We start from the raw sequence: 21,413 nt of genomic DNA, 5'->3' as shown, positions 1-21,413 counted from the left end.
AAATAACATGAAATCATAGGGAAAAGAACGATTGTACTGTATTTCAGCTTTATTTTAAGCCACATACGCAAATCAGCATACCTTTTATGAACTGGAGGCATATGACGCAAACTGCCTTTCAAAGGGCGTTCCTCAAGAGTCCAACATTCAATCAGCTCCTGAGGCACTCTCCAGTAGCTGACACCTGCATTTCAAAGGGAAATTGTATTGATGAGCTAAGAGAACATAGTCAATATTATGTTTATACACACATCTATTTTATTATGTAGAATTTCAGCTTTGAAACTACACTGACATGAACACTGGTTAAAGCCAGCGTGTTTCTAGGGCTTCCACCAGACTTCCCAGTGCTAGCAGGGTGTCACCCCCTGCAAGTGGTGGCTCTCTCTACATATATTCATTCATACCAACTCATGTCACCTTGTTGAATCCGTTAAGATTTTTTTTCCCTCCCAAATAGCCACTACTATAGGGTATTTTACATGTTACTTACTGAATGAGTGAGAATGTATGCAGTTTTTATTACAAGTAATTGGCAAATATTTTTCTAATTTTTCTGTAAAAAAGTAGCCTTACTGAAATAAAAGAAAAAAATACTCTACCTCTCCCTTCCCAGGCATCGAAAGCATCCATCATCTTTTTCAACTCAGCTACTGAGTAATAGCTCCAGATGTATTGGAGGTTATTTCCAGCTTCTCTAGAAATGTGGTTTTAAAGGTAACAGTTACGTGGTAAATCCAGCTAAGTCCTTAAAAACGTAACACTGGTGATATGTTACCATTCTTTTTACCAAATCCTAACTACAAGGACTTCACAGTATATGTTTCAAAAAGTAAAGAGGAAAATGTTACTTAGTTTTCATTTTTGTTTGTGTAAGAGGTTCTAAATATTCATTCTCCTATGATCTGCATGCATGTGAACACCTATTGCTAAAAATGGGTATCCATGAAAGAACAAATGTTCCTGAAAGAGTAATTACAGGTTTAATGGTGTAATATTTACTCTTCTAAATCTCAATCATTTATTCAAGGGGAAAATGCGGTGGGAGGATAGATAACTGATACTATGTGTCCAAATACTCTTGGAATAAATGGTAATGTTCCCAGCTTAACTTCAGTAAAATAAGCCTCTTAATTATAAAGATAATGAAACACTGAAAGCTGTATCCTGATCATGTTTCAGAAGGTACACTGTGAACCGCACTTCTGACACTGTACTGTGGGACCAAGAGAAAGGCAAATTGCTTCCAGACATTCATAAGTACAGGTCTACCAGTTACTTGTAATTACTGTCATAAAAATACATCAATAGTGTAGTAGAGATCTACATGTTCTTTAAAGAATTAAAACCATTTATGTTCATCTTCAGTTCTTTTCAGTGTTAAATATTTCTTTCAGCTGTTTTAGGAAACTCCAAAAACAACTGCATGAATCACAACAATATTTCTGGAACTTTTTCTGTATTTAGTGTAAATATCATCTTACATTAGAAAGTAATTCTAAATGATTGAGATATTTTTAAAATAGCAAGTAAAACCTAATGAGAACTTACAGCAACTGCATGCTAGCCACTTTTTATGGACTCTCAAGTTCTTGTTCTTCATGCTTAGTTTTTATCATTTGTTTAATGTGACCACTGTATTAGCCAGCTGTTTTCAAAGCTGGAAAGAATCTGATTCCTTCCAACGATGTATAGTACAATAATACTATGTTACACTACGTATAATAATATTTAGGTAATACTATAATATGTGAGTGTTCATTCTCACTTCATAGTGCTTTCATGTGTTTGACAGTCATCTTACCTTTTGTAAACACTTCTACTATGAATTTTCATTCCTAGCTCCTTATAAATTGCATCAGTCCCATCAGCTCTCGTGGCATACACACCAATAATTTTACTTTCACAGCTTGCTCCAGAAGTGCTGAGATAGTGCAGGACCCAAACTGTAGGCTTGGTGCAAACTAAATCATAAGAATCACAGAAATCCAACAAAGCCTAGAAAAAACATAAACAAAAAAATAGAGAACATTAATAAGAATACAATATTTTTAGTTGAATAAACTTTCATATTTAAGTTTTCTTTACTGGTGAGCTCTTTTAAGTAAATCAAGGATACAGTTTATAAATACAAAAAATAATGTGTGTAGTATTTCTTATCTGATGTTAACAGAGAATACTGTAAAACTAAGAGAAGTTCAAAGAAAGGCAACAAATACTCAAAAGCATGGCAAATCCTTAATATGAAGAGAAACTGAAAGACCTAGAAATGTTTTATGCTTTCCAAAAGGAAATTAGTAAGGGAGAATGTGAAATGTATGGAACAATAGCTTACTAAGAGAATATAGATGACTGTCAGCACTAACACAGCCAAAACTGTTAATACAAGTTAGTTTCCAATCAGTTAATTAGAATTAGCTTTTTAAGTTACAATACAACAGACAAACCTTAGGATTTAAAATATTAATTTTTTTCTCCTTTCTTGTTCTAAAAAAATGGCAAAGTACATTTTGTCTTTAAAGTTTTAGGATGAATGTATAAAACTGAACAAAAAACCCAAACATCTTGAAGGGATCAAATCTAATCTCAAGTAAAAGCTGAAACCAAACACAATGTAGTTCCAACTATGAAAGCTTTACAGCAAATCTGCATGTGAAACAGACTCAAATTTAAACTGCTGCTGTATTACAATTATGGGAAAAGCTGATGACCTTAACTACTATGACTGTATTATCAACTCTAGGATTTCTTAACCTAAAATTCTGAATTTAGTGATAATTTAGCGTGGTGATTAGAAAGTCCTAGCTTGCATATGCTGTAGTTTTAGTATATGATGCTAATGAATGGTGTGGATTAGAAAGCACATCTTTAAAAATTTAAGAAATGTCAAGACCTTTTTAAGCTCTATATTTGACCTTAAAGAATATGTCTCCATTTCATTGGCCAAATGTTCAGACAGACTGTATGGATAAGGGATGCCAAAATAATCCGCTTCCTCCTGCAGCGCAATTCGAATTTTTTCATCTCCAGGAATCCGAACTTCTCCATGAAGATAATCCAAAAGATATTTAAACAGGCTTCCATCTCTATCAATTAGACATGCTCCTGAAAACATAAATAAAATTACTTAAAATACTACTTCCAGCAAGTGAAGACAGACTTCTACCAAATCATCAAGTAAAGCCTTTATAAAACTTCTGTACTAGTTTTACCTACTTAGGAGGAGTAAGTATACTGTCTCTATTTAAGATCTATGTCTTCTTTTAAAACTAGTATTTTATTTCCCTGGAATACTTGTTATTTGAAGATAACTTTCTTTTTATTTCAAGATAAATTACTAGTGCAGTAAACATTTCTTTGTAATTTCAGTGAAATCCCTAATCTGCATAGGACTGTGCCAGCATACAACCTCAGCTGTACTGCACTCACTTAAAATGCTAAAGTCTAATTCTAGATGCATTTCTAATTCTACCTGCAGATACATCTTTTCTTGCTATTGCAGACATTTTTTTAAATTTTAAATCTAGGCAATTTAAAAGGAGTTGGAAGTAGCATCAGCTCCAATACATACCTAGCCTAACCCTCCCTGAATATTGCTCAAGTTTGGCAGTATTTTTTTGTTTCTTCATCTCTCCTTTGCCTGCTGGGCTTAAGGACCGCTGTAGAAACTGACCAAATGATACACAGCTGTATACAATAGGCTGTTCACTACTACCGATAAGACAATAGCAAGTTTCATTTCAGGAATTTTAAACATTTCAGATATTTTAAATAGTCAAAATGTACAACAAGGAATTACTATTCTCCATCCATCGTGTCTTTAAACTGGCCACACTTTGACAGGATTTCCAAGTCACAAACAAATGTGAAATTTGACACATGAATAGTTTTATTCAAGCTTTCACATCTAGCCATGGTGGTGAAAAATGCAGTCTTTACTGGGTAATGAGTATTCTGAAAGAAAGATTAGACTCTCATCTCCTTATGTGATGAGCCACAGAGAATGAGGTGCCTTTGGAGAACACAGGGGTTCATAAACAGGATCCCAGTTAAAATATCAAATATTCTGCCAACTTCATTTTTACCTATTTTCATATTCATACTGAAGCAGTACATTCCAAAGCCACAGTTTGGACTGGGACAAGGCAGGTGGTAAGCACTGTAAAAACATGTATGTTTGCAAACATGAGTAGTCTGTGGAATTCAGATGAATTACTCGTAAATATAAAGTCATGCATGTGTAATTGGTTTACATCCCGGAATCAAAGCAGCCAACTGATGCTCAGCAGACTGGGAAAAGAGATATACTATAAAATGCATAACTATATATAAAAGCATGTATTTGCCACAGAGCTCCCTGAGCAGTGTTGTATTTACAGCTTGAATGTATTTACCTGATTCATCCACTTTTAGAGGAAAGCGTCCACTAAACATAGACGCTAGCATTGAATCCTTAAAGCGGCATAAAGACTCACGCCTGGCTGTGTATAAACATCCTCGCACATTAAGTCGTAGAATACCCTGCATGTCTTCAATTTTGCCCTCTTCCATTGCATTTGCAGATGATGATGTTAATTATGAGCTATTCAAACCTGAAACAGACACAACAGTAAATCTGACACCAGTTAAGACTGAACACACTGTATACAAGACCTAAGCGTTGGCTCAGTTCTTACATGTTTGTCACAGGACGCTGTAAATCAGCTTTGAAAATAGTTCTGGAGTTGTACTAGTGCAAATAGCCAAATATTCTACACCTCTACTACAAAAATCTACAGCATTTTACTTTGCTAGGAAATACAGAGGTTCCTCTTTCAAGACAAATAGGTGAGCAGAATTACATTGTCAGTACGTGCGAGCAGAGCACTGAAGGACGTTCTGGGAAATCTTGGTCAGAGTATAGTTCCCAGCACTAAAAATGCACAGATTTTGTACCGATAACTTGGCTTCTTTAATATCCAGTCCCAACTAGGGCTGCTTTAAGGAGTCGTTGAAGCTGTCACGTCAATACCCTCACCTTGCCAATACATACTCATACTTGGGCCTGCCTCCAGTGCCCGACGGGGGCGGGGGCAGTGTCTGGGCAGGAAAAAATGGCACGAGAAGCTATAGAAAAACTTCAAAACTTTTTTTTTTTTGTTTTAGGTTGGGTTGGGTTGGGGTTTGGGTTGTTTTATTTTGAGCACGCCCTGTGAGGGTTATTAACTCCTACAGCCCGCCCATCGCCCGGGCAGCTGCTGCTGTTCCGCAGCACCGAGCCGAGGAACTGGCCGCCTGCTGAGGGAGGGCCGGGCCGGGCCGGGCCGGGCAACAGTCCTCGCCGCGTCCCGCCCCCCCCCCCCCGTGGGGCGCTGCCCCTCCGCCCCTCCAGGAGCCGGCCGGGGAAGGGGGCTCAGCTCCCCGCTCGGGGGTCCCGCTGGGAGCGCGGGCGGCCGCCATCCCGCGTTACCTGCGCCGCCGGGGCCGCCTCGCCGCGCCTGGACCGGACAGGGCCTCTCGGGGCGCTGCCGCGGCTCCACAAAATGGCGGCCGGGCGGCGGGAACCGGGACAGCCCCTCGTGGCCGTGCGGCGCCGCGCCACCGCCGCCTCCGGAGGCACTGCCGGCCGCCCGGGCTTCACCCCCGCGGGGCCGGCGGTCAGCCGGGTGCAGGGACCCCCGCGGCTCTGCCGCAGCCTCCCCCGGAGCGGGTCCCTCAGGCGTGGCTTCGATGTCCGCGGCCTCTGAAGTAAGGCTGACCCGCGTAAACGCGGCAACGCTGTAAGGCAGAAAATTTCCCGATACTAGTTTTTTTAAATTATTATTTTACTATAAAGGTTTGCTCAGAGTGGGTTTGATTTAGCAGCTTTTTCTGTAGGCTCAGCAATGCCGCAGCAGGAGGCACTGCAACCCGCCGCGGCCCCGCGTTACCTGGTGGCGGTGTCGGGCCTCCCGCTCAGCGCGGGCCCGGCAGGGGGGGAACCAAGCGACAGTGACAGGCCCCCTGACACGGGACATGTGGTGCTGGTACACGCTCCGGGCCTGAAGACGCAAAGGTCTGCTTTGGTTAAAAGGGGGGGCAAAGGCAGGAAAAAGTAGCCTGGGGTCATCTGGTGTTCTCTGGCCGGCTTGGTGGTGCCTGCTTGTCCCTTCCAGCAGACCAGCTTGCCTGTCAGCAGCAGCCTGCTCAGTTCCAGCCAATACATATGAATGCAGGCATCTTAGGTTTTAATTTGCTTTCCTGTTGCTTGTCAGTGAAATACAGCTTTTTTTAAGCTTCAGATGTGCTTTCCCTTACTCAGAGCAAATTATTAATGCATTAAAATAGCATGGATGAACGTGGGCAAGGGGCTTCACCCTTATGCAGCCATTTTGCAAAGACTTGCAGAAACAGTATTCTGTTAAATTGGTTATGTCTGACAGTACCTTGCCTACTAAAATGCGTGCATAAGCAATGGAAAGAAATTAGCTTCTCATTATGCTTTTGACTCAGCCTCATTACGAAGTTTCTGTACTCGTGACAAACGGTTCTAAGATCCAGCTGTATTCTCTAAAAAAGGTTGTAACATCATGCCTAGTTCCCACTTTGTAAGCTAATAAAGTAGTATTTTTTGCCATAACATACATAAGAACCTACCGCTGTGATACAACAAATAACCAATAGCTGCATGCAAAAATTAGTAGGGCAGAACTCAGGATATCTGCAAACTTTCTGGAAGGCATAAACCGATTATATGGTTAGAAAATAAAGTAAGAGGTAACTAAAACACAAATATTAACCATATGTTTTGATTGCTATCTGAAGCCTAGTAAAGATCCAGTTACTTAATTGTACGCTGCACACTAAGAAATGTGCCTAGATTGTAAAGAGTTTATCTGTATTTACCTAACAAATTAACTCAGTTACATCTTTCAAGCTGCATGTTTCCAAGCTCAATGAACAAAGACATTTTTTTTGTTTTTCACTAGTTTCCAAACGAAGCCAGGCTTACACACTCATCCTCTCTATTTTTGTGTTTAAATTTACTAATCTCAGTTAGATTTGACAAAGGGGGTCTAGGCATTGAGAAATTAATTTTTTTAAGCTTGCGCAAGAAAGGGTGTAATTAGAGGAAGATGTGTTCTTTATACTATAATTTCAGGAAAAACTATACTATGAGCTCCAGTCTTGTTGGACATCACAGAATCCACAGTGGCAGAAGCTGGTCTACATGATCTACCTACCAGAAGTGCTTTAGTCACAGCTCGTGGCTTACTAGATCCTGTGGGATTAATTCCTCAACCAAGATCTTCCCAGAGATGGATTTGCAGGTATCTAGTAAGATACAAATTCAATACAACTCTTGCCGTATGGTGAGGGCTCTTACAGCAGGTCTGTCTGTCTTTCCCTCCCTCACTGTCACTTCTATTCAGTTTAAAGACCAGTCATAGGATTCCAGTGACTGAAAACCAGAATTCTGCTCTTAATATATATTTAAGATATACAGGCTGTGAAACTTGGCAGTGCTTTGAGCTCTTCCCCACTTTCACTGGCTGGCAATTAATTGGAGATTTTTGCATGTGAAACGTTACAGAGTGGGAGCTCCTCAGTGGAGTGTAAAGGAAAGCAGGACCACAGATGGGAAGACAATATACTTAGTGTTTTGTTTTAAACTTATTGCCCACAGTAGCAACAAACATTAAATGGAAACACATTGGTGACTGCCCTTTCAGGACTCGGGACTGTTGTAAAACTGGAGGAAATGAAAACTCATGATTGGATCTGGAGGAAAACAGTGCTTTCTGGAAAGGATAAGGAGGTAAGTTTTATTGGATTGGTATTCTATTTTTTTAAAGTTATATAAGGTTATTTTCTCCTTTATTTGGGCAGTTTTCCAGTGGGTACAGTCACTTCCAAGTTGCCTTGTAAGAGGGAATTTACCAAAGGTTGTGCTGGATCAAGTCTGTATTTTAAGGGGATTGCATAGAATCATAGGGTTTTGCAGCTTCAGGGCCATGCTGAGAAACCCTGCTATTTATCATGGAATCATTTAAGTTGGAAAAGACCTTTGCATAAAGTCCAACCGTCAGTATACACATCACACACAAAGAAAAGGTAGGAAAGAGAGACCCTCCAGGTGCTTTTTGCAGCAGATGATTAAAATAGTAAGTTCATAAAGGTACATTTTCAAAGAATGCCACTGATACTGTGTGATTCCTTTGATTTACTCTGTAGCATATTGTAATGTCAGCACACAGAAAGGTAAGATTTTCACGATGATTACTGCATTATGGACCCTAATGCTGGTTTTTATTTCAACCTTCCACATCTCTGTAAGTCTTCAAATAAATTAAAACATTAACTCTCTTAAGATTTTCACAAAACTCTTTGCCATAAACATACTGATTCCTGCATCAAGTTTAGGAATCAATGTCCACCTGAACTAATGGTAGGACGGAGCACACACAGCCAGTGAAAAAGAATGTCTGTGAAGGGAGTGTTAAAGAGCAAGGGCTTTTGGGATCAGAACAGATTTTGGGGAAAAGCATTTTATTAGACTAAAACACTTCCTTGCAATTCCCAGTCCTAATGTTAACTGAACCAAACTAGAAGTGGGCTTGCTCAAATTCTGATGTCAGAGACTTCTACCCTTACAAGTCCTAAGTATGTGGGCAGCATACATACCTGCTATAATCTATTGGGTTTTAAATGTATACAGTTTTCATAACTGTCCCGATGACTGCCTATTCGTTGTTTATCATTTCATCCATTACTAACAGCTAAAGATCAGCCAGAAAGGCATGTAGCTTTCCATTGAGAAGGAATTACATGGATTTCTGCTTTTAACCTGAAGGAGCTCTTCAAACTGAAAGCCGAATACCTCAAACTCTTCCCTGGCAGCCAAGCAGAGTATCTGTAGTGCCTTACTCCCCCCCTCACAGTGTACTGAGATTGATGCCAAGTGTTTATATAATTCGGTTTTGGGTTTTTGGGTTTGGGGTTTTTTTGGTTGTTTTTTTTTTTTATTTTAGCGTTATTAACGGGTGGCATTTAAAATGGTTTTGCAAAGACACGTAGTTGAGATGCTACGTGCATCCCACTCTTCGTAGAACACCCGGGAACGCCACTGAAGAACCGGAGCCGTGGACTGAAGGTGAACAATGACGCGTATCCCGCTTTTGAAGGAAATGCCCGCCACGGGCTGTGGGAGCGCACGAGAACCACTGTAACGCGGGTGGCTCCGCACGGCCCTCAGAACGGCCGGGCCCCGAGCGGCCGGGGCCGCGCCTTCCTACCGGCCGGGCCCCGAGCGGCCAGGCGCCCGCTGCAGGGCGGGGCGGGTGGCCCAGCTGCCGCAGCCCGGCTGCGCGGTTACCTCTGAGTGACGACGCGCGGCCCGTCGCCGAGTCCCCGCCGAGATGGCTGTCTCCTCTTGCTTGCGTGAACCCTTGGGTTAAGGTGTCATCCCGCCGCTTAATTCTAAACGGCAATTCTACACGCAGGGCATGCGAGTGGTCACCGCCAGCCGGCGCCGCGCTTCCCGCCCGCCGCCGGGCCGGGCCAGCCCGCCACACCCCCTCCCTCTCCCCTCCCCCTGCCCACGCGGGGCGCGCGAGCTGCCTGCCGCCGGCGCGCGGGGGCGCCCTGAGGCAGGGCGCGGGCGGGCACCGCCCCTTGCCGGCGTGAGGAGAGCGGGAGAGGCGCGGCGGCCCGAAGTGGCTTGCGGGGACGCAGCTCCCTTTTGTGCTTGTGGGCCAGTCTCGCTGTTTATTTAAATGCTTCGATTTACAGTGTGCCCTGAGAAAGCAAAAGCTGGCCTGGTCATGCTGTGAAGCGATAACGCCTTGGGGTTCTTCTTCCCTTTTAACTGTAAACTTGGATAGATAACTTGAGGGAGGGAACAAGAGCAAATACCTGGTCATTTCAGCCTTCATGTTAATTAGTTAAACGTTTTGCTACTCTGTGATAATATGACTTGTTAACCCGTTTGAGTCAGTTGAAAAAAGGTAAAGACTTAAGCAATTTTCTCAACTACAAATCCTGAAAAGTGATAATGAAACATAATTTTATCAAGTGTGAGAAAGATCATGTATTATTTCTTCATTCCCCCTCGACAAGGTGCAGGTTCATTTTGATGATGGATAAAGAAGCAACTGGTAAATCATTGACCATTTTCGCCTCAAATGCTGTTAAAGGGCATATGAAGAGGAGGGATGGAACATCACAAGCTGCAAAATGGAATGCTTCTTTAGCAACTAAAATAAAAACTAAATTACTGAGTAAGTCCTGTTAAAAGTGAAGCCATCTACTGCACTTAGCAAAAGGAATAGTAATTGTACGTAATGTGATTTGCTACATTGTTGCCTGTTAAAAATATTAATGTGATACGTTGACATTTTTAGGAGAGTCAGAAAGTTAAAACACATAAAAGTAAGTTATTTATCTAATTCTCTGAATATTTTCAGTGCTTGCTTTTTGGCATGCCAGTGTTTTTTAAAAGAGTGTACTCAGGTGCATTTCTAACATCCATGTCCATGCCCATTTGGGGCGTCGAAAAACTGAGGTATCAAAATGAGTAAAATCAATTACCTTTAAAAAGTACAGTTGCCATAGTAAAATATCTAGTAGTCTCATTTGCAAAATAGGATTTATATAAGATTCTTCATGGACTTATTCACTGAAACAAGGAAAACTGCAGATATTATTCTGCTGATTTAATCATTTGCCAGAAGGTACTTTGTTTTCTCGGTAAGTCAGGGTTAATTTCAAACATAATTTGTCATGGTAGATGGTTGGGGTTTGTTTCTGCCTCTGACAGAAACAACACTATGGAACATCTCAGATCCTCTTCTGCAAAAGGTACTATAAATGCAGCAAATCACCCCTATTTCAGACTTCTCCAATTCAGGCAGCATGGTTAAGGGCATGTTGACTTCTGCTTCTCTTTCTCTCATCAGTGAGGCAAGAATTTTTTGTTGTTTGTATATATGTATTTTGTGTGTGTGTGTATATATATACTTGAACTTACTGTGGCTTTATGTCAAAAATACTAATTTTCAGTGAAAAATAAACAGTACAGGTGAATAATGGTGCCCTTTAGAAACCTCTGCACTGCAATAATACAAATAATTCACTTTAATTTTAAATCATGTTTGGATTAACAAAGTTCTGCTGTTGTTGCCTGTTTCCTAAACCAAAGAAATAAGGCCTTGCAAATTTTGGATTACAGATCATGAAAGTAATAACATAAGACAATGAAGAGATGTAATTGGAGCTAACCTTGCTTCTTTTTGTACTATAAAAGAATATAGTCAGACTTGTCTCTACCTGGAGTTCAAGTTAACTCTGTGGATACTATGAATGTGAGGCATAAAAAATCATCCTGGTAATATGCAGTGTCACTGGCAGGGCGGGGAGGGGGGAAGAAAAAAGTTCCTAAAACATTCTGTAACAGATACGAGTAGGCAGGTTTACATTAGGACGGTGGAAGGTATATTTCTAATTTAAAACTGTTTTCTTTCTGTTGTCAAATCTCACATTTATTCTCAACATTTTTGAACTTTTAAATTTGTAAAACCTGTATTTGTATGTTATAAATGTGATAGCATTTTTATGCCTGTGATACTATCAGTTTTTAAATGCTTTCTTCTTAAAATAACCTTATTTTAAAAAATCCAGACTAGAGCAGAATCTGTGCATAAAATTAACTTGAACATGAAACCGATCAAGTAGTCATCAGAATGATAGCCAACAGAAACAGTATTATATCAGAAAGTGTTAGGCTTCGATATTGTTCCACCAAAACCTACAGATAAAAATGTTATATAGTGATAGTTCATGCAGAGAGGGCCTGCATTTAAAGCTATTGAAAATAATATAATTTTGTCTCCTTTAGATAACTCATCTATGTTTAAAGTATCTTTAAAACAAAATAATAAAGCATTAGCTGTGGCTTTGAGTGTGGAGAAAGAAAAATCTCAGAAGCTGAAGAATGAGAAGATTTTTCTTCAGAGGGAAGTAGAAGAGCTGCAGCTTCATAATATCTTGCTTCGTCGAAAACTGAACTGTTTGGTATGCTGCAAATAACATTCAAACTTAGATCAACTCAATGAAGCTTTTATGTATTTTGGAAACTTAATATTGCATCTTAAAATGGTGATTCAAAATATACAACTCAGATTGTGAGTTATATCATCTGATAGCATATTATTTATGTTTGATTTTTCTTTCATAGGGTTTTTCTGTGCTTACCATTTTGTCCATCAGTGTATATGTCTATCCACAGCTATTTTAGTGTCAGCATCTCTATTATAAGTAGTGAGATGGTATTAAAAATCAGTTTGTGCTCAGTAGAGTGTAAAAAAAAAATAAATTTAAAGCATGGATTCACCTTTATATTTTGTCTTTTCTTCAGGCAGAAGCCACTTAAAATATATTTTGTTAATTACTTTTTCTTTTGCATGCAGAATACAATTCTTATAGAAATAGAAACGTTTTTGAATGCTAACCTCTTAACTGCAATAGAAATAAGCAGTCTTTCTGAGGTAAGACTTTTTTTGAACTATTAACATATTGAACTCATTTTCCAGGGTTATATTTTCAAGGCATCTAAGTGAGTACAATGTTGCAATCATTTATGCATTTTAAAACATTTACCCCAAGTCTTTTAAACTTGGGATGAAACCCTAGTGAAATCAATTAAATTTTGTTGTTGCTTGCACTAAAAATTTATGATTTAATCTTGTTTAGAAAGTATCTAAAAGTTAAATATCTGATAGCCCTGATGACTTTATGTGGTTAAAAAAAAAAAAAGTACAATATGTCAGTATGTGGTATTCTTCACCAATGAGCAAGCTGCTTGCCTTCCTTACTTAGTGCTACAATAAATATCTTGCATGTGGAAACTATACCAGAAAATGTAGTCCATGTTAGTCCTTGTGTCATGGCAAAATTACAGTTAATTTTTAAAAACAGTATTATTTTTATTGTCCGTTCTAAACAGTTGCTTAGTGTTGCTCTGTGCTTCTATGTGTATAATGCAGTTTACATTAGTTATAGCTACATGTTAAACGTCTGTATGTTACACTTCGATGCATTATGTTACAGATTTTGATAAGTTTTGCTACAGAATATTTTGTATGTGTTTGAATATCGTGCACCTTTCATCAGTACTTCTGGTTTTTGCCCATTTATGATTTTTTTCCTGTGGATATTTACACTACTTAAAACATAAGAGAATATTCAGCTGTTTCTACTTCCCCACTGTTCTTCTTTTGAAAGAATCTTCAGAGTTCTTTTCCTCTGTCAGCTGGTTCAAGTAGCTCTACTGATGACCAGTTCAAGAGTACATATCAGTCTGCTAGGTAGGTGGTTATATGAAATGTGGAAGTTGGTAAGTGTCTGTGAATTTTTTTACAACTAATCTTGATATATTGTCCTAGGTATATTTTAAGGGAATGAGAAACAATTTCCTGCGTAAATCAGAAATTATCTATTTGCAACTTGGAATTTATATACATAGAGAGTGGTAGACAAAACTTGTGTTTGAGTAGCTTGCTTCCTTCTCCATGGGATCTCACCAGCACAAAGCAGGATTCTCTATTGTAAAAAATACATTTGCCCCTAAGACAGAACCAGATTTCATACCTGAGTTCTCATTTTCTGCTTTTATACATTATTAAGGGAAAGTTTTCAACAATTGAATGTTATGGCATAAAATGTAATAAATTTCACAATAAAATTTCCTCTTCTCAGATCTACAGAATTGCCAGTAAAGCTTCCTTTAATTGCAACAGCTAACGCAAAGCAGCAAGATAGCTCTTCTGTGTGTGAAATACCAAATTCTTATAAGTGTACCACTATTTTGTCAAAGGAAATGCATTCAGATCAAGTCAAGTTTGCATTATCATTGCCTTCTGGTGCAAATAATCAAAAGTTAATTGAAATAGACCCGGTGGAAGCAACCATTGACAAAAATCTATTTTTAAAAGGTAGGATGTATTTCTGTACAGGTGATGTATTTTTCAGAGCTAATGAAAAATAGTAATTTTTCTAATTATTAGTATTTAATATTTCATTATTTGATGTGCGATACAGAAAGTACATCAATACTTCTAAACTAATAAACTAATAAGGAATAGAATGCTCATGCATAAGTATAGGTGTCATGACAATCACTTGTAGAATAATAGTCATTGAAATAACACAGCTGAAATATAACAAAATTAATTTGAACAGAATAAAGCTTTGATAAGATAACCAAATAATAACTGAAGTAGTTATAGAAAAATACATTTTTTAGTTATACCCAATTTCAAAAGTCCAGCTTTGGTAAAATATGATATTAATTCTAGTTAACTATATTTTTAAGGACCAACCACAGAATGTGTGTATTCACAAAAAGAAAAGCAGTTTGAAATTTTCCGTGTTTCTGGTCCAGCCTTCAGTAATGTTATTCTGATAACTGTGCTCCATTGTTTCTTTCCCTGAGCTGTGAAATTTTTCTCTTTACAGAAAATCAATTATGCACAGAACTAACTTGCAATAATGCCTTCCTGACTCGTGTCAAAAATACACAATCTCTAAGACAGTCTGAGGAGCTTACAAAACAATGTAATAATAGTTCATTGCCATTCTGTGGAAAAATGACTGAAAGAAAGAAACATGCAGTACTTCCTAAGTCAAAAACTCAACCTAATATAAAAAATTTTGATGAAAAATGTAGCTCAAATAATTTGCCTCATCATGGTATCAACAGTGTCAACACCAACGACATGGTTTTGCAGAAAAGTTCAAGTGACTTCGCTCACATTATTCCTTCACCTGTTAAATTCAGCAATGAAAGTATCATAGATTTTAAGAAGCTGCTTTTTACTGACAAGATGAAGCCTGAAGAAACTGTTTATGATGCTGATATGGAGCTGACTGCCAGTGATGCAGGTGAACTACTCACAGTTACAGCAAAACACACAGGTAAATTACACCAAAATAAAAAGAGTAATGCCAATTCAGATAAAATATTAGCAAATTTTAGAAAAGTAAAATGTTCAAAGAAGGATAAAGAGAAAACTAAAAGTAAGACTGAAGTCAGTTCAATTTTCTATGCAGAAGAAAGGCAAAGTAGGGCTGACAATAGTGAAGTTTCAAAAACTACTGACTCACAAACTGAACTTTTCCATAGTCAGACAGAACAGCTGCCTACCAGAAATTCTGTAGGGAAGCAGAGTTTGCTAAATACCAGCAAATATTATCAACCACAACACTGTCCACGTAAAGCTAAAGATACTAGGAGGACATACAAGGTTACCTTCATAAGTACAGGAGAACAGAAGACAAATAAAGAAACCTTCTCAGAAACATTTGAAGACATGGAAAGCAAAGCACAAAAAGCAGACTCAAACTCATCTATCCACAAGACCCCACCAGAAGTTTATTATGGTGAAAATGTACCATTCCAACATAATACTCCTAATATATTGCCTTCACAGTGGGACTTTCTGCATACAAATGAGAAACATAGACGAAAAATAAACAGGAAAACCTTAAAAACCCCTTCTAAAATGAACACAGCAAAGTACTGTAGAGAGGAAAATGGGCAGTGTGGAAAATATATTTCCAAAAGGTCTCAAACAGAGATACACCAACATAACAAGAGAAAACAAGACCAGAAGAATATTACAAAGATAAAATACAACAAAAAAGGTAGTTACAAACAAAGTGGAGAAACTGAACATGACAGCATTCATAAAATTACTTGCAAAGCAGACAAAAAGAGTAGCCATTTTTCACCAGGCAGATTAAAACATACATTGGCAAAGGCTAGCCAGAAAACATATGTAATACCAAAAGAAAATTTTACACAGTTCTCACCTTGTAAAAGTGAAGAATTAAAAAATAAGGATACATTTCATGCAGAGACTATTCATGGAAATAAAATAACTGAAACTTGGCAAATGCAGGTAGCTTTAGTTACTCAGAATGGTATAGCTATGAATACACCACAAGCTAAAGAACAAGTCAGTGATAATGGTAGTATGTTAGAGAAAATAGATTCCTCATCAGTGGCACATAAACCCCTTAACTTTAGTAATTCTCCTGATAATCAGGTAAAGCACAAACAGAAATTTAGTTCTGATATTACTGAGACCACACCAGAAAAAAATCATTTCAGGCATATTGATCAGGGTGGGCAGACTATTTTGGATAACGAGGAAGTCCCTCATGAAACAGATTCCCTTATGAGCAAGTTAAAGTCTACAGTTCAAAAATCAGAAAATTTAAAATTCTTACCGGTCCAGTGTTCCAAGCGTATGCCACTAAATGTAGATAGCTTTTCCCAAGAAGGTCTTTCCAATGTGAAGCTCCCAGATCTTGATAACCATAATGCTTCCATGAACTTCTCTATGCTGAAAAACTCTGAAATATGTGAGGGAAATGATCATCGTAAAGCACTGGATTCTGGAAAAGCAGAACAAAAACTGGATCATATTTCTAAAGAGACTAACAAAAAGACTCTGACACCTTGTCATGGTAAGTGTACGGGTGTGCCTGAAACAGTGGTAAGGTATCTTCTCTTAATACTATCCTACTATTATTGCTTGCTTAGAGTGATGAAACAGGAGTGGAAAAAGGTAAGACTGAAAATGACTAAGATTATTCATATTCTATATCATGTATCAGTCATGGTATCGTTTTTAATTGTAACTAATATCGTTGTTACTTTCCAGTACATTTCAAGTTGACATTTATTTGGACAGATGTAAGTAGTCTACATTCTGAGGAGCAATTATAGTTGTAGCGTTTATTTGTTTTTCAAAGAATGTGATGGAATTCATGAGATTGGGGATAGAAAAGATACAATAGCTTGAGCTTTTATAGCAGAAAAAAAAAGAGTAAACTACACTGATCTTTCATAAATGGAGAACATAGCTGGACTTAAAGATTTCATTTGTATTTCTTTAGAAACACTGCAATTCAACAGGAATTCTGAGATCTAAAAAAAGTACTTTGAGCAGGTTTTCTCTAGAATCTATCCATGAGCAAACTTTCATGTGACAACCTCTTTTTTGGAGGAAGATACATTAAATTAAGAAAATAATCAAACTTTAGTGTAGTCTGGAAGATAAGTTTAGAGTCTTCTATCATACAATGAAATTACTGTAAAGGAGCTAAAGGAATATATGACTAACACATCTATGCAACAGTTTAAATATGCTTTAGAATGTAACTTTGAAGTTTTGTAGCATGAGAAATATATTTTGTAAACACGTTTATTCTCAGCAAGTTCCTATTTACTTCATTGATTCTGTCCCAACACCTAGTTTTCTAGTTCAAGTTAATGCTTTGAATCACAAACTATCAAGCAAATACTGCCTTGGCTTAATTTGAATCTAGGACACAATGGCCAAAAAAATCTCCTCTTTTACATGACAACGGAATAGACATGCTGGCAGAATTAGACCATTGTGTGAGGTATTACTCCTGGTAATTTGCATTTGCATCTTTTAATTTTCAGTTTCTTCTTTGGAAGATAGTAAAAGGATCCCATAGTTTTATTGGCTTTAATGATAAATCAGTAAACCCTTATGATCAGTATCGAAGATTACTGACATAAAAAGCAAGCTAATAATTTGATCTTCATCCATTTAGTTCAAAAAGCTGTTCAGTTTTGTATCCTACATCCAAATCTGTACCTTGAATTAAAAGAAAGCAAGGAAATGACATCTTTTCTGATAATACCAGCTCCTCTGATCGCTACCTTGAGCTGTACTAAGAAATACACCTGAAAGTCTACTGTAATTAAAGTCTCTATATAGTTAGATCTATGTGAACATAAATATTCACACTCAAAGGCATCCAACTTTCCTAAATAATGCGGTGTCATAGATGTCTCAAAACTCTTACTGCTTAAAGGGATCTCTAACTTTAAGCTTTAGGAAAAGCTCAGAATAACAATTTACTTTCACTTTAAAATTAGTACAAATCAAGATTGATTTGTGAGGCAGCCAGACTTAGGAGGTTTTTTGTGATTGGAGAGCCCTCTCATGTAAAGCAAATTAGGTCTTCCAAGGGACTTGTTGCAAGCAGCCCAAAATCACCTTAATATGTCTCTTGTGAGTAAAGTTAGCAGAAATCCAATGAAGAACCTCTGACTTTATGTCTCTGCCAACACATTTCAGAAGACGATGAAACTGAGTCCTACCGACTGAGACATTTCACTTGATCTCAGCACAGAATTCTACTGCAGGGCAATAGTAACTCAGCACTATCAGCTTGACTATGATTTAAGAGTGTGTATGCTAGACTGTGCAAATTGACAGGTATGTAAAGTGATACAATTTATTAGTCTCAAGACAGACACAACAAAAAATTCATCATTTATCCCATATGCCTGTGAATTTCCTTCATGAGATCAATAGCTTCCTTTTGCTGCCACAGAGGATCTAAGGTAAAGCATTCGAACTCAACAAGTAAAGGTAAGAGTTTTAAATTCAGTTCCTTTGAAAAATTACATTTTACATGTTCTCATGTTCTCAGCTGGATGCAGTAGTTCTAAAACTTGACCTGTATCAGTGAGGAATGTACATTCTTGGAAGAATTTACAAGGAATACAGGTTAAGATTATGTATTTCATCTTGGATTGCTGTTTACATTAAATTATAGTGCTTTTCAGAAAGACTATGATCTATTAACGGTTTAGAACTTTTTGAAATGTGTGTTAAATAATAATTTCAGTATTTCTCCCAAGTTATCAAAATATTTGTCTACAAATTAAATATTGATTGTTTGGTCTGGCATTCAGAATTTGTTTTAAAGGATTATAGAAAGCTGACATAAACAGTACTTCTGCCAAGGCTGGTTACTTTTTTTTATGGAGTATTCTGCTTGGACACAGTCAGTGGTTCAAAACACAAGGCACTGTAAATACTTTGGTGGTATGCAGTTTTGAAGAGAGGGAAGCTCACTTAATCACCTTGCTATGCTCAGTTTATGCACATATGCCCAAAGAGGAGGCATAAAGTTGGAAAATGCAGTACTTGAGAACTGTTATACAGGTTGAATATTCAGATTATATATGTATGCCCTTCCCCTACATCCCATTTTTTATTGAGCATCTTTAGAGTAGGAGCAGAAAGAAAGTACCTGAATAAAGAAATACTGATTATGAATTGAAAGTTCACTTAATGATTCAGAAGATATTTTAAATAAGGCATATAAACTACTGTGTTCACAGGGAGAAAGGCTTTGCAAGATCTGAGAAATGCTAGTACAGGACCTCACACTTCCCTACCTACATACCCCAAAGCTTTAGAAGAAAACTTGGCAGCACCAACTAGACGAGGAAAAGCCACTGTTTGCTACAAAGAACCCAATCTAAACCGGTAGGTATACATAAATCAGGGCTTTTGTTTGTTTGTTGGAGTACATAACTATCTATCCTCAGTAAAGATTTGCTATTAAAATGCCCACCCAAATAAACAGTTCAACTATCTCTTTTGCAAAGATACTTCAGTGTTGATATAAAACATTTCCTGTTAGCGTGGCAGGCTTTCCAAGTGCCAAAAACACAAACAGTACTCAAGTCTCAAAATTCAAATATAGCATATAATATAACATTTCATACTAGTAGTGAATAATAGTGAATTCTTAATGTTTAACGTGATATAAACCCCTTTAGAGGTGGTTAATTGTACATGTTACATTTAAATGTAAACTTCTACCACATTAATTTCCTTGTAACATTGTCGAGTGGCAAGATAATTTGTGCACTAATATTATAGAATTCAGTTGTTTTGCTTTAACTAGCTGTATCTAATAAAGGAAATAATTTCAGTTTAAGAAATATTAATTTAATAATTAGTTATTTACCTCTCAGTGTTTCTTGCTAATTTAGTGGCACGGGATTTCCAAGATTGTTAAAAGACAAGACATAAATTTGTGTAATAATTATAAAAATTTAAAATACAATTTTAAAGCCAAGCTACTATTAAGAAAACTAATATATTTGCATTTAGGTGAATAGTTCTAAATCCCAATGGACCTTTAAGTTGGTAACTTCTGAAAATATTCTGAGAGGTTTTTGCCACAAAGTTGTTTGGGTTTTTTTTGTTTGGGTGTTGGGTTTTTGTTAAGTATAATATTAATCTAAAGAAAATTTATGCTGTGTTGTGTGTATATTAGTAGAATGCATATTAATGAGTTAAAGATGGTATAAAGATTTCCCCCTAATAGTGTTGAGAGTGAAAGGATTATAGCAACTTAATTTATGACAAAAGTGTAAAAGGAGTGTCTTCCTTTTCTGATAAAACTGTGAGAGGAAAAGAAAATAAATCCACAGACTGAAAAATTTAGCAGTGTTCTCATATACCCTCAAAACATTTTTGTGTACCTCTGTAAGTAAGCAAACAATTAATTGAAGCAATGCAACTGAAAATAAATAGGAGCTAAAAGTAATGTAGGAAGTGGATTTTCACGTTACCACTGTTTTTTCAGAACTATTTATGCTAGATAGCTTGTAAAAGAAATGCAAAGAGATCAGAATTAGATTTTTCTTCTACAAATTGAATTGGATGCCAAAATGCTGTATTACTATGATATAGACACATTCTTCTCTTACCCCACAATGATAAGATTGTGCATTTCTGGAGAGAGACAGTAACTAATAACAGAAAAAAAGGTGGCTGTCACTCAAAATTTTAGATTATTGTCTCCTATTTATATTTTATTTTCAAGTATACTGTCCTAAATTAATGCTGTTAAGCTTTTGGTTTAAATAATTTTTGAGGTTTGTCTTACAGGAATCAGTTACGATTACTCAGATATTAATATGATACAGGCCACATAAAAAGACTACTTTTAACATTATTCTGGAAAACGGTAGTTATCTATGTCTTGCTATTTCAGACATTTATTTTCTGTAACTTTAATTCCTTTAGTGTATCAAACTTCCATTGAGTGTATTTACCATTTGGAATTATTATAATTACATCATTATTACAATTATAGTTACATAGGTGCTTGGTGATTTTCACACATGATGTCTTTTATTTCTTTTGTTTACAGCAAATTAAGGCGTGGGGATCCATTTACAGATACACAATTTCTGGATTCACCAGTCTATAAAGTAAAAAATAAAATAAGTTTTAAAAGTAAACAAAAATTTATTTGAAGAAGACAAGGCTATTGTCTGTACAAACAATACTTCTAAAATGGGTACAATCTTAAATATATTTTTATATATATGTGTTTAGCAGTATAGAGTAGTTACTGTTCTTTGATTAGTAAAGGCCTTCCAAAGTGGAATTTCCTGGAAAGGAGCCCCTACATAAGGGACACAGAAACCTTTACTGAGGAAGGCAGATACAGGTTAGGTTCTATTCTTGTGGTTTGCATTTCTGGTCAGTAATTTATAAATGTTCAAAGGGTTTGCAGCACTTTTTAATTTGTTAGAAAAT

At 37.2% G+C, this 21,413-nt stretch overlaps 2 protein-coding genes across 9 annotated transcripts in view; one reads left to right on the top strand and one right to left on the bottom strand.

The window, feature by feature from the left end:
* Window positions 1-11,801, bottom strand: part of KCTD18 (potassium channel tetramerization domain containing 18) — a 20,046-nt gene extending 8,245 nt beyond the window's left edge. For 4 of the 7 annotated variants that reach the window (XR_013930228.1, XM_080400611.1, XM_080400607.1 and 1 more), the window contains exons 1-6: window positions 9,335-9,473; window positions 4,395-4,592; window positions 2,894-3,105; window positions 1,805-1,998; window positions 603-697; window positions 82-184 (exon numbers count right to left, since the gene is read on the bottom strand). Coding sequence is in view for 6 of the 7 variants with exons in the window: in XM_080400611.1 (XP_080256737.1) it covers window positions 82-184; window positions 603-697; window positions 1,805-1,998; window positions 2,894-3,105; window positions 4,395-4,551 (761 nt within the window). In the remaining variant the exon portion in view is untranslated. Of the gene's footprint in view, window positions 1-81; window positions 185-602; window positions 698-1,804; window positions 1,999-2,893; window positions 3,106-4,085; window positions 4,160-4,394; window positions 4,593-5,449 lie in introns of those variants that run through there. The other 3 variants (XM_080400608.1, XM_080400609.1, XM_080400610.1) reach the window with 3 other exon arrangements.
* Window positions 7,149-21,413, top strand: SGO2 (shugoshin 2; the record flags this gene model as incomplete). Of its 2 annotated transcripts, XM_080400565.1 has the most annotated exons (10): window positions 7,149-7,289; window positions 7,692-7,777; window positions 10,078-10,238; window positions 11,855-12,030; window positions 12,426-12,503; window positions 13,240-13,322; window positions 13,714-13,949; window positions 14,473-16,488; window positions 19,193-19,340; window positions 21,022-21,413. In XM_080400565.1, the coding sequence occupies 9 exons, from the start codon at window positions 7,731-7,733 to the stop codon at window positions 21,125-21,127; spliced, it is 3,051 nt and encodes a 1,016-aa protein (XP_080256691.1). In that variant the 3' UTR covers window positions 21,128-21,413. The 2 variants fall into 2 exon arrangements, with proteins under 2 accessions (XP_080256691.1, XP_080256692.1); XM_080400566.1 differs by lacking the exons at window positions 7,149-7,289; window positions 7,692-7,777 and having other exon boundaries at window positions 10,013-10,238; window positions 14,473-14,931.

This window comes from Falco punctatus, assembly GCF_963210335.1.
Source record: "Falco punctatus genome assembly, chromosome: 8".
In the NCBI taxonomy this organism is placed as follows: domain Eukaryota; kingdom Metazoa; phylum Chordata; class Aves; order Falconiformes; family Falconidae; genus Falco; species Falco punctatus.
Note: the sequence above shows the minus strand (reverse complement) of the source record. Positions and strands in the feature narration are given on the sequence as shown.